Genomic DNA, 12,759 nt, shown 5'->3' on the forward strand with positions numbered 1-12,759 from the left:
TGGCCACCTTTGGCTGGAACTAACTAATCCCCAGGTCTTATCTCAGGGTCCTGCATTAGCACAGCTTGTTTAGTTGTTCATTTTGGTCTTTGTTCATCCATCCATCGACTCACCCAATCATTCAACAAGTGTTCACTGAATGTCTACCAATGGCCAATGAATAAACGGATAAAACACTGTCCTCCCCATTCCTTTTGATTCTCTTCCTCCAGGAAGCCTGTCCGGCTTTGCCCAACTCTCTCACCTGCTGGGCTCTGGCTGGGGTCCCCAGCAGCCATGCCGTGGCCCTGGTCCCAGCTGTCTGAGTCCCGGCCAGAGGAGCTCATTCGTGCCTCAGAGGCCCTGCGCACAGGAGGCCCGTAGCTTCCTCGCCCAGGAGCAGAAGTCACGTCAGGGCCTGGAAGGAAAGCATTAATTGAATGCAGAAAGGGCACCTGAGAAATGGGGGAAAGGACTCCTGTCCCCAGAGTAGAAGACAGAGTCGGCAGAACCCACCTGTCTTCTGACCTGGGCCCCTCCTGTCTTCAGTGTCACCTGCAGAGAGAGAAAAAACTGACCAGGGGTATGTATTTGATGTTTTTGAAGAGGCATCATTTAGGAGCTCACAAAAGGGTCTGTCCACCATTCCTCAGAGCTAAAAAAAAAAAAATTAAAAATTTCCTCTCCCAACTTCCCCTCTAATGTAGAGACTGCCTACAATATCACATTATTTCCTTTGCAAATGAGTTGGGATCATCAGTTCTGTATTCTTTCTAGAATGTGCTTTGTTCACTTACTTTGATTTTCCCCAGGATTCATCAGGCATGCTCCAACCTCAAGCCCTTTGCAAGTGATATTCCCAAAGATTTTTATGGGCACTTTTAACCACCTTGGTCAGTTTCTCCCAAGTATCATCTCTTCAGACAGCCCTTCTCTGACCATTCTGCCCAACATGAAGCTTCTATCCCCTCTACCTGTTTCACTTCTCTTCCAGGCACCTATAACTACCTGATATTTATTGTATTTGCATTAGCTGTTTGTTGAGCATCTGTTTGTCCCACTAAACTTTAATTGCATAAAAGCACGGATTTTATCTGCTTCATTCACTGACTCCCTAGGGCTTAGAACAGAGCCTGGAACTCACTAGGTGTTCAGTAATTGCTTGTTAAAAGAATACTGAAAGCTCATATCATGGGCATAATTCTAAATCTATTATGTATGAAATATCATTATGTCTTAAAAAATGTACATGCCTTAATTTAAAAATATTTCATTGCTTAAAAAATGCCAAAACAATTGCCATGGTAACATCAAAGACCAAAAAATGATCACAAATCATTTTTGTGTGTGTGAAAAACTGCAATTACTGTGAAGTGCAATAAAGCAGGTGCAATAAAACAAGGTGTGCCTGTAGCATCTCATTTAATCTTCAAAATAACCCCTTGAATTATTAACCTCATTTTATAGATGAGGAAAGAGTTTCAGAGAAGTTAGATTACTCATCCAAGCTAACACAACTTGTAGGCTGCAAAGCTGGAATTCAAATTCAGGTATTCCTGGGCTCAGCTACTCAAGATGTTGACAGTTACGCTATGCAGTCTTCTCATCTTAGAGGGAGTAATGCTTAACCAGGGAGAAAGATGCTCTAGTGATGGAAACCCAGGGCTACAGAGTATGTTGACAGTTTGGTGAGTCTCTGCAAAGAGCAGAAATTGCTCATGTCTTGCCAGGATAAAAGTATTTGTTGAGTGCCTTTTGAGTGTCAGACATGTTACTGGGTGCCTTGAGAACCTATGATTGGGCACTTCAATTTTGGCGACCTTCAACTATAACATTCCTTTCAGAAGTACTGCCTGCTCTCAGCTCTGGAATTGTCCTTCAGACCAGTTTTTATCACTTCATCAAAAGTATTGCAAGAGCTTTATGTGGTCAGTCTTGGTGGCCTTATTAAATTAAAATGTGTTCTATTGAGGTTACTTTTTTTTTACTGTTTTGTCACTCTTTTTATTATCATTTTAATAATTAATAAAAATAGATAATAGTGATAATATCCATAGTAGCAGTAATTTTCTTTTTGCTAATTTCCTTTTTATTCATCTTTCACTTTTAATTAGTCCAGTTTTGGATTTGCTGGTGATTGATATAAGAAATATCAGGAGAAAATAAGGCCTTTTCAGCAAGCCTCCGATCCCCTGTCCTCCGGACTCCAGTGTGTATTTTGGTGCTGGGAGCCTTTCTTAGTTCCTAATTTTGACTTCCATCTCTGCTGTGCCTCTAAATACTCCATCAGGGATGACAACAAAGCCTTTTGGGAGCCTGGCATTGCTGGAGAGGTCCCTGTGCTACTCTCTTGATAAGGGTTCATAGTGAGTTGTGAAAGGGACATAGGAGTTCTAGACCGAAGCCCAGAGGCTGGCTGGCTATCCACCAGTTGGGCAGAAACACAGACATGATGTCAGGACACCTTTCAAGTAGACCAGTTAGCCAAGATCTGCCCTTGGTCCTGAAAGAAGCAGCTGTATTTTCCTACCTCGAGTTGGAGCCCGGGCAGGGTGCTTGGGCTCAGGAGTGGGCTGCTCAGGGGCAGCGGGCACAGGCTCACTGACTGGCTGCTGGGGCTTGTTCTTCTTTATGGGCATAGGCTGTGGGAGGACCTGTTTGGGGAAGCCCTTGAAGAACCATGCTCCAGAGCGCTTCCACACCTGGAGGAGGAGAGGTAGAAGATGAAGGCATGGCAGCTGAGCACTATTGCTCCTGTCTTGATGAGTGCTAATTTTCCACTCTGCTCCCTGTCCTCAGAGCACCGACACAGTAGGCTCCAGGAGCCAAATGGGACCCGTCCACTCACCTCTCTCTGCTCGATGCAGATTTTGCAGAGCCACACAGGGTGTGGGCGGTTGTTGGAGGTCTCCACCCCACACTTGGTGCAGACATTCTGGAGACAAAACACAGCCCAGTGCACACTTAAGATATGTCAGGCTCGGAACTGCTGGCAATCAGAAATGGCTGGGAAGGGTGGCAATGAAGCCCCATTCTCCCTTGTTCCTCACCTGCCTCCCATGACCAAGGCCAGTTAGAATAAAGTTCTAATTTGAGTCTTGATTTCTGATAACAAGAACTGGAGTCATTCCCAAGCCCTCAATGCAGGGATTCTCCAAGAGTCTCTGTGGGGCCTGAGTTTTCAGCATCCACACCAGGGAGATCATTGACATAATTCTTTAAAGAGCGACTATTTATCTGTTTCTTACTTTATTTCTTCTTTCTTTCCCAAATGAACTGGAGACAACCTAGACTATGACTACAGATTCAACTCCTTACAAAGAAGGAAGTTATCTGAGTACATGTTATGACTATGTGATGGAACATTATACTTTTGGCTGAGTTTCCTGCCAATCAAAACAGGTCACAAAATTCTCACTATCTAGTTGGCTACAGAAGGCAGGTTTTTTGGAGTAGATAACCTTCCCCCAATATTCCATTCTAAATGCTAATTGGGACCCCAAGTAGGAGAAGTCAGGTGATATTATGGATCTCTCCAGCTGGATTGTTCCCTTGAATTCCTTTCCTGGGAATCAGACAGACCCAAGGACAGTTGTGTTTCTGTCCTGGAATGGTCAAGTGCAGACAACCTGAGCAGAGGGTACAAGGTGGAGAGCATACAAGCCCCAAGAGTGAATGCTTGAGGCTTTCCTGCCAGTCCAGTGGCTAGGACCTCATCTTCCAATGCAGGAGGTGCGGGTTTGATCCCTGGTTGGGAAGCTAAGATCCCACATGTCTCATGGCCAAAAAACCAAAACATAAAACAGAAGCAATATTGTAACAAATTTAATAAAGACTTTAAAAATAGTACATGTCAAGAAATCTGGAAAAAAAAAAAAAAAGTGAATGCTTAAGAAGACCAAAGTCTAACTTGGCCTAACTTGGCTAGAGAGGGGCTTTCTAAAATGGCTTCTACTGTAACCCAGGGTAGAGCTTGCTGTGTATGCTGTCCATGTACACATGTATAGGCATAAGCCCAGCAGTTTTTTGTTTTTTGTTTTTTTTGGCCACATGGGATCTTAGTTCCCCAATCAGGGATTGAACCTGCACCCTCCCATGGCGGAATCACTGAGTCTTAACCACTAGACTACCAGGAAGTCCCCCAGTATGCTCTTTAGGATGACCAATATCTTGCTGAGCCAGAATACCTGTAGGTTCAACCATAGTTCATGTTCTGCCTCATTCTCCCAAGGTCATACTGTATGAAGCAGAGCTCCAAGGGTACAGAAGGGTCAGCATGACATCTAGGGGAGGAACCATGAACAGGCACAAGAGCATGCTAGAAGGAATCAACCCAAGCTCCATCCCTAAGAGCAAAGGCCCCCAAAAGGCTGGACCCTAGGCTTAGGCCCTCTGCATGGGATGTGCAGGGAAGCAGGGAAGGGGAGGGAGACGGTACCTTCTTACAGTCCTCACACACGACACAGGCGGAGCCCAGCATCCCCAGCTGTTCTCCACACAGGATGCAGCGGTTTACCCCGTCCCCGGCCACGTTCTTCCTCATGTTCTCTAGGCGGTCCACCAGGCGCCTGGAAGCAGAGTCAGGGTTATATGGACCTTACAGGACCAGGGACCACCAGCATCTCCCTCAATACCTGGCTGATGGCTTTAACCTTCTCTGGGGCACATATTCTTGAGTATCTGATGATGACTAATTGGGCCACTCCCCAGAAAAAAGGTACATACATTCTGATATATTTCAGAACATCATGGAACCCCTTTCCTGTACCCAAAAGTCTATCTATTCTACTAACTTCAGATTAGGAACTTTCATCTTTTCTCCTGTCACCTCCTCCAGGGACATTGTCTTCTGAACTCCAGATTGTCTACACGATGTCTTCACTTGGGTCTCAAACTTGCACTTTCATCTCAACTCTTCATCTTGGCTGCTCTTCATTCCATCCCCAGGGAATCTGCTCCCATTCTCAGGAAGCAGTAGGACTATCCACTAACTTGCTCCAACCAGAAACCTAGAGGGTCTTCCTGAGCCCCTACTCTCCAGACCTTCAATGACCCTACCAAATCTTATTGTATCTAACTCCATAATGTTTCCAGAATCCACCCACTTCCCTGTCTTCACCGCAGCCAAGCCACAGACATGTCCCCTCCAGATGACTGCAGGAACCTCTCGGTCTCTGTGTCTTCATTCATCTCCTTCTATTGTCTGTTCTCCCCACCACAGCCATGGAGAAATTCCTAAAACATAAATCTGATCATGGCACTCCCTCTTCCCCCTAAAACCTTTAGCTGGTTCCCATTCCACAAGGTTTCCGTGATCCTATGTGGTCTGGCCCTGGATAAAACCCTAAACTTCTTCTCCCTCTTAGTTTTACTTCAGTGTTATAGTTCAGTGGTTTTTTAAGTCTGATGACCAGACCATTAGCACCAGTGTCTCCTGGAAATTTGTCAGAAATGAAAATTCTTGGGCCCCACTCCAGAATAATCTAGTCAGAGAGTCTGGAGGGCAGGGCCTGGCAATCTGCTTTAGCAACGCCTCCAGGGGATTCTGGCAAAAGTTTCAGAACCACTGCTCTGGTTACCCTGGTCTTCTTTGAGTTATAGTTTTCCTAACTGCCTCAGTGCTTCTGTACATTCTGTTCCTTGTGCCTGAAACATGCCTTTGCCCATTGCACATCTTTGTGATCTTTCTCTCTCTTGCACACACACACAATTTTCCTGTCTAGATCCCCCTTATCCTTCATATTCCATATATATTTCATATTCCAATATCCCCTCCCCTTAGAAAACTTCTCTGACTACCCATTTTATTTACTCTAATTGCAACCCTTCTGCATAGCACTTGCCACATGTATAAGTAATTGTGGGATTGTCTACACTAAGTAATTAATTAACTGTGAGTCCATCTCTAGACTATGAACTCCCCTGGGTCAGGGATCTTGTCCTCAGGGCCAGAACAGTGCCTGGTCCACAGTGAGTGTTCACACATGATGGTCAAATGAATGAATGAATGAATGAATGCAGCCCGCCTCCTAAATATGTAATCAGCAAAAGCAAGCTGAATTGAATGTCAAGTGACATATAATAGCAGCTTATACTTACTGAATACATAGTGCTTATTATACGCTTGGCATGGTATGAAGTGCTTTGCCATCCAACCCTAGGAGGTACTATTAATAAGCCATTTTGCAGAAGAAAGTGAGTCACTTTCTTTAAAATTAAATTACTTGCCCAAGGTCACACAGCTAGGAAGTAGCAAAGCTAAAACTGAAACCCATGTATCTTATGTGCTACACTGTGTGTGCGTGAGTGTGTGTCTGTTAGTCATTCCGTCATGTCTGACTCTTTGCAACCCCACGGACTGTAGCCCGCCAGGCTCCTCTGTCTATGAAATTCTCCAGGCAAGAATATTGGAGTGGGTTGCCGTTCCTTTCTCCAGGGGAATCTTCCTGTGCCAGGGACTGAACCCAGGTCTCCTGCATTGCAGGCAGATTCTTTACCTTTTGAATCACCAGGGAAGCCCATGTGTTATGCTAACCCTTCTCAAACTTAATGTGCATACAAGTCACACTGGTATCTTGTTAAAATGCAGATTCCAAGGCATCAGGTCTGGGGTGAGGCCTGAGGTGTGTGTTTCTAGAAAACTCCCAAGTGATTCCACACTATGCTACTGGTCCCAGAACACACTCTGAATAGCACAAGGCTGCACATAATGACTCTATCTGTGGGGGCATCCTGCTTCAATCTCAAGTGGGTTGTTTTTGACACTTCCCACCAGCCTGAGGGGCTTCCCAGGTGGCGTTAGTGGTAACCCACCTGCCATCCCTGCAGGAGATGTAAGAGACACAGATTTGATCCCTGGGTCGGGAAAATCCCCTGGAGAAGGAAATGGCAACCTCCAGTATTCTTGCCTGGAGAATCCCCATGGACAGAGGAGCCTGGAGGGCTATAGTCCATGGGGTGGCAAAGAGTTGAGCATAACTGAAGCAACTTAGTATGCACACATCAGCCTGAAGTCATCTCCTGCTTTTTCCCTCAAACAAAACCTTATTGTTTCCGTTCCAGCCACTGCCAGTGGACTCAGATGAAGGTGGACCCTGTGCACCCCTCCACGTGCTGGCTGTCAGCTGTGGACACCAGAGGCATGAGAACCACTGGGATGGCACTTGGGCATCACAGGGTCCAGGAGGTCCCTGGCCAGCCCTGCTGGCAGCTACCTGATGCTGATTCTCCCCACAGCCATCTCTCCTCGGTCCCGCCATCCGCTCAAAGCGCTCTAGTCGCTGTGTTATAAATAGCAGCTTCTCTGTGTTCCATTCAACAGGGGAGCCCACAGAGGAGCCAAAAGCAGCTTGTGGGCGCTAGAGCCTGCTGTGACCCTGATCAGACAGAGCTGTTTAGGGAGGCAGCATGTGAAAAAGCAAAGACAGCACGCTCTCTTCCTCTGCCTCTGCCCCAACCCTTCCCACATTTTCCCTAGAAATGGTTTTTATAGGATGATGCAATGATGCGAGGTAACCAAATCCAGGGGCTCCCGGTGCTGTCTCAGTACACCAGTAGCCAGTGTCTACTGAGCACTTACAATGTGCCAGGCACAGAGGTGAGCACTCCACATGGATTTCCTCAACAAATCCTTCCAGCAGCACTGCAAGCTGAAGACTATTCTTTTCCTCATTTTCCAAATGAGAAAAGTGAAGCACAGAGAGGTGAATTGAGGTACTCAAGTCACACAGCAGGGAGGTGGGTAGGGAAAGCCTGAACTCAGATTCAGGCAGTCTGGCAGTGTGGTTTTTGAGTCCCTGTTCTTTTTTTTTTTTTCTACATTTAAGTAAATAAAAAATCTTAGTTCCCTGACCAGGTGTGGGCCTGTGCACACCTGCAGTGGAATCATAGCATCTTAACCACTGGACCACTAGGGAAGTCCTTCAAGTCCTGTTCTTATTCAGACCTTGCTGCTGCTGCTGCCGAGCAGAGCCATGGGGACCTTCTTGAACAGTCCAGTCTCCCCCTGCTCTGTTCCGTTGCCTTTCTCACATCAGTGGGGCCTCAATCACTGGTAGGTACCAAGTTGCACACATGATTCTGTCTCTTTTGCCTCTGACTTCTCAGAAGTTGGGATAAGACACCCAACAACTGAGCTGCCATCTTGTTCCCCTAAAGAGTCCCCGATGTAGGATGGAGAAATCTGGATGTTAGCTTTGAATTTTGCCTCTCTGGGATGCAATTTCCTCATCTGTAAAGGAGAAGGTGTTGGGCTAAGTTGGTCATTGTCAGATTGTGTTTTATGGCACCCCAGAGGTTCCTCAGAGACCATCTTGGGGCCACTCACTGGAGTGGTATAGCGGGAGTAATGCTGAGAGACATTTCATTCAGAGTATATCTGTGTTTATCTCTTTCATTTGTTTGAGCTTTTGGATTAGATTTCCTTCAGAAAGTTGGTTCCACTATTTAAAGAAACAGTTTGAAGTTGTCTGGAGCAGACAGATTTGAAGATGCTTTTCAATGCCATAGAATTACCAAATGTTACGCGACAATGGTAAGCTAATGGAGGCAGGGGATGGTAATTGCACAGTGTCATATATGCATTTTTCTTTTTTGGGGACACATGTTTGTTTTCACATTTCCCCTCATCCACAGCCAGATGAAGTGATTAATCCAGCCAGAAAGTAGTTACATTTTGCTCTTCTCGCTCTATCGGTGGTGGTGATGGCGGTGAGGGGTAGTCCCCAAGCACAGAGAGCACTAAGCCTGGGCTAGAATCTAGTTCTCTGCGCCAGTAAACCATCTTTGCTTTCCATGAGTTCCCCTCGTGGCCTTCTGCCTCGAGTCAAGCTTGGTCAACCCAGCTCAGGAAGAGAGCATGGGCTAGATGACCCAATTCTAAACTGCAGCATACTTTACTCAGGAAACCTACAAGGCTCAGCTGCCGCCACTTGCAAACCCACACTCTTGCATCCCTCTCAAGATGCTTGCTCCTTCCATCATTCAGTCCTCAACTCCAAAAGGCCCCATTAACACGCATTGTACTGGCAGTGTCTCATTAGCTTATATCAGTGGCAGCAAACGGCATGGAAAAACAGATTGAAGATCATTATCCAGATCTCTCAGCATAGCGACCCTTGTTATTTGTGAATTCAGTACAGACCAATAAAGAGAGAGGTAGTGGAGTAGGTTGGGCAGACCTTCCTTCTCTGCTCAAAGACAGGGATGAACAGGGTGGCAGGTGTGGGGGTGTTTCCTGTAGCCTGACCATTCGGACAATCTCTCTGCAGCCCCAGATGCTAGGGCCTCAACAGGGAGGGCCTGAATAGCCAAGGAGCATAAATTTGGAAATAAAACTTTGCAGGGAACTAAGTCCAAATTATGTCATGAAGACCATGAGTCATAGATGAGTCTATCCTGGTGATAAAATATTTCAGTTTCTTCACCCCATAAGGAATGTTTCTTGTTACCAGTCTTGGCAGGAAAGTCCTATATGCACTATGAAAGATGCCTGTAACCCTCAATGCATGTTAATGACCCAGAAGAATTAAAAAACAACAACAACCAACGCCTGGAGTCCCAGCTCTAAAACTTCTCAGTTATGGATTTGATTACACTCGGAAACCAGTATTTCAGCCTATGGTCCTGTTGACAGCCACCGCGTGCGGGTATGTTCTGCAAATGGATGGTTCATCTAGATTACCCTAGAAGAGTGTTCAACATTCAGATTCTATGGGACTGGGATGGGTTCCAAGTGTCTGTAGTTTGGAGTAGCTCCCTATGGGATCCTGGTGCTGGTGAATTTTTGGCCACATTTTGAGAAATGCTTCGGTAGGGAAGGAAGCAGTGGGACAAATCACACAAGAAAATGCTCTTCTCGTTATGTTAAGTGGAGGAAAACCCCCCAAATCCATGCAGAACTGTGATCGTGATACAAGGCTGGGTTTGGAACATGCTCATCTGAACACATGTGCCTAGTGTGCATCAGGCCAAAAAAAAAAAATTAGAAAAGAAACACACTGAAATATTCACAATGATCATTTCCAGGTGGTGGGATTATGAGTAACTTTTACTTCCGTCTTTAATACCTGTGCTACCCTCTTCCCTTAAGCACCCAGTTAGCTGGACTCCTCTATACTTTCTTAACTTTCTATGATAAACATGAGCTACTTTATGTTAGACAATAAAATTAGCATTTTTGGAGATAGAGAACATGTAAGCCAAGGGTTAAAAGCCATGGCCTTAAATCCTACCCCTCATCCAGGCAATGACCTAGAAAAAGCTTTGTGCTCTGCGTGCTTTCACCCAAACAAAATGTGAGCAGTTAGATGAGATGCACCTCAAGCTTCCTCCCCTGGGCAACACTCAGGGATTCTCAGATGCTGAGGCTAAAGCATCAAGATTTCTTCTTGTGTTTTGAAACTGAAGGACCTTCACTGACAGAGAAGATCCATCTGCATCGGCAGGCTAGCTTTGTTTGCCTGTCTAATGTCTCCACATTAAGCGCCCAATTAGCTGGACACTGTACGTGGCTGTCACTCTCTAGTTATGTCTTTACATGCCCGATTAACTTTATGATTCCTACTCGTGCCTCAGATCCAGGAAACCCATCCATCACCAGGCTGGGTGCTTAAGGGGAGCTGATGGTTATTCAGTGAAGTTGGGTGGGCATCTCCCGTTTCCCAGGATGTTTCTGGAGGCACCAGAAAGGTTAATGGTCTCCTCCTCTGGGCACCAACAGACAACCCCTGGAGGTGGTGGGAAGTGGATTCCCAGGGTGCTCTGACCTTGCTGTCCAAATAGACGCAGATGGGCTATTCATTCATGTGACGAAAATTTATGGAGAAACTACGTGACAGTAGACAGCGAGGACACAACGGGGAGCAGAACAGATGAGGGGCCTGGCGTCATGGAGCTGGCATTCTAGAGACTCGGACATTTTTACATGATCACATCGATCATCATAATTAAGCTCAGAGAAAGTACTCTGCAGAACAAGCTGTGAGAACTCAGAGGGAGGGACATTAAGTAGGATGGGGCCTCAGAGAAAGTGACTGCTGAAATGAGACCTGAGGATAAAGAGGAGCTGGACCAGTAAAGAGGGTGAGGAAAAGCACTGGAAGAAGAAGGAACAGCAAGTGCAAGGGAGTTGAGAGTTGCTTAACAGGGCTTGGGCGGAACGGCAGAAGATGAGTCTGGAGGGGTGGCCAGGGGCCATTCCCTGCAAAGTCTTGAGTCTAACAGTGATGGGAAAGCATGAAAGGGCTTTCGGTAGAGGAAACCCAACTTCCCCCATTTTGAGACAATGTATGGACATATGAATGGAGCCCCTGGAGTCTTGAAACAGTGAGTTTCAAATGCCAAAGTGGTTCTAGGTGGAATGAGGCAGGCAGGTCACCAGACTTTGTCTACACATGGGAGGGACCAGGTCTCTTGAAACTATAAGATTGTCCCCAGTGGCTCTAATTCAGTGGTGACAGTGTATACTAGGAAGCCTCTGAGATGCCATTGCATGCTAGCTGGCTTAAGGAGCCCCTCTGTGTTAGCTTCTTAGTGCTGCTGTCACAAATTACAGCCTAGTGGCTTATGACAGCACAAAAGTCCTAGAGATTATATACCTGACATAGGTTTCACTTAGTCAAGGCACTGGCAGGCAGGTCTGCGTTCTTTCTGCAAGCTCTAGAACATCTGTTCTTTGCCTTTTCTAATTTCTAGAAGCTGCCCACATTCCTTGGCTTGTGGCTTCTCCCTCCATCTTCAAAGCCAGCAGTGTAGCATTTGCCAATCTTGCTGTTACCCTTCCACCTCTCTCTTATAAGGACCCATGTGATTATATTGGCTATTCCAGGGTAATCTCTGTATCTCCAGATTCTTAATCATACCTGCAAAGTCTCTTTGGCCATGGGAGGAACATAGCCGCAGGTCCCAGGGGTTAGGATGTGAACATCTTTGCAGGGCAGCATTATTCTACCCACTACACCTATATTCCTGCCCCATCTGACATGCAAGTTCTGTTTCCACCTGGTTCAGGTCAGAATCAGATTCAAGTCCTCTTCTCTGCAGCAATGTTTGGGCGGTTCCTCCCTGCCTGGTTGTGGATGTCAGAAAAATCAAGTTTTTGGACCCTGTGAGTTTCTGATCACCTTCTCTGGGTACTCAACCCCAGGAAAACATAGAGTCTCTCCACACATGCACACGCACATGAACACTTGCACACACACACACACACTCTTTGAAAATTAAGAAATGTGAGGCACTTATGATGCAGGAGTTGGGGTGTCCATTCTGCAGTGACCTTGCTTGGGTGCACAGTGGACTTTGGGCTTTGGACTTTGGACTTTGCGATTTCCTGGCTCTGAGACTTTAAGAAAGTTACATAACCTTTCTGAGCTTCTGTTTTCCATCTGTAAATTTAATGAAAACAAAGTCCTTGCCACCTGGAATTGTTGCAAAGATAAAACAAGAGTGTTTGTAAAATGCCTGGAACACGGTAACTACTCAGTTGTGGCTGCTGCTAATTATTTCTTCTGGAAATTTGTAGCTTTAATAGCTCCCTATGCTCACATTTTTTTTTTCTGTGTAACCAGAGTGCTAAAATCTGCACATGAAATCCATCTTTCTAAAGCTTTTAAAGAGGCTGCCGTGACTAGAAACTGACAGAACTCATGTGCCTGTCTCTAACCACACACACAGATGGAACCTACAACCACACAGGAACATGGGTGTGATTGTCACCCGCATACAGAGCATGCTTTCACACACACACAGCTGTACACACTCTGCTTTTGCAAGGAGCCTAGC

At 45.9% G+C, this 12,759-nt stretch overlaps 1 protein-coding gene across 3 annotated transcripts in view; it reads right to left on the reverse strand.

The window, feature by feature from the left end:
• The window catches only part of RPH3A (rabphilin 3A), a 101,795-nt gene that overhangs the window by 26,801 nt on the left and 62,235 nt on the right, over positions 1-12,759 (reverse strand). For all 3 annotated transcript variants that reach the window (XM_086348138.1, XM_086348140.1, XM_086348141.1), the window contains 5 exons: positions 4,418-4,547; positions 2,828-2,914; positions 2,510-2,681; positions 496-534; positions 245-397 (listed from right to left, as the gene is read on the reverse strand). In XM_086348138.1, coding sequence (XP_086204264.1) covers positions 245-397; positions 496-534; positions 2,510-2,681; positions 2,828-2,914; positions 4,418-4,547 — 581 coding nt within the window. The remainder of the gene's footprint in view (positions 1-244; positions 398-495; positions 535-2,509; positions 2,682-2,827; positions 2,915-4,417; positions 4,548-12,759) is intronic.

Source organism: Bos grunniens, chromosome 17 (genome assembly GCF_055505025.1).
Source record: "Bos grunniens cultivar Pamir isolate PY7600 chromosome 17, Bosgru_T2T1.0, whole genome shotgun sequence".
Classification (NCBI taxonomy): domain Eukaryota; kingdom Metazoa; phylum Chordata; class Mammalia; order Artiodactyla; family Bovidae; genus Bos; species Bos grunniens.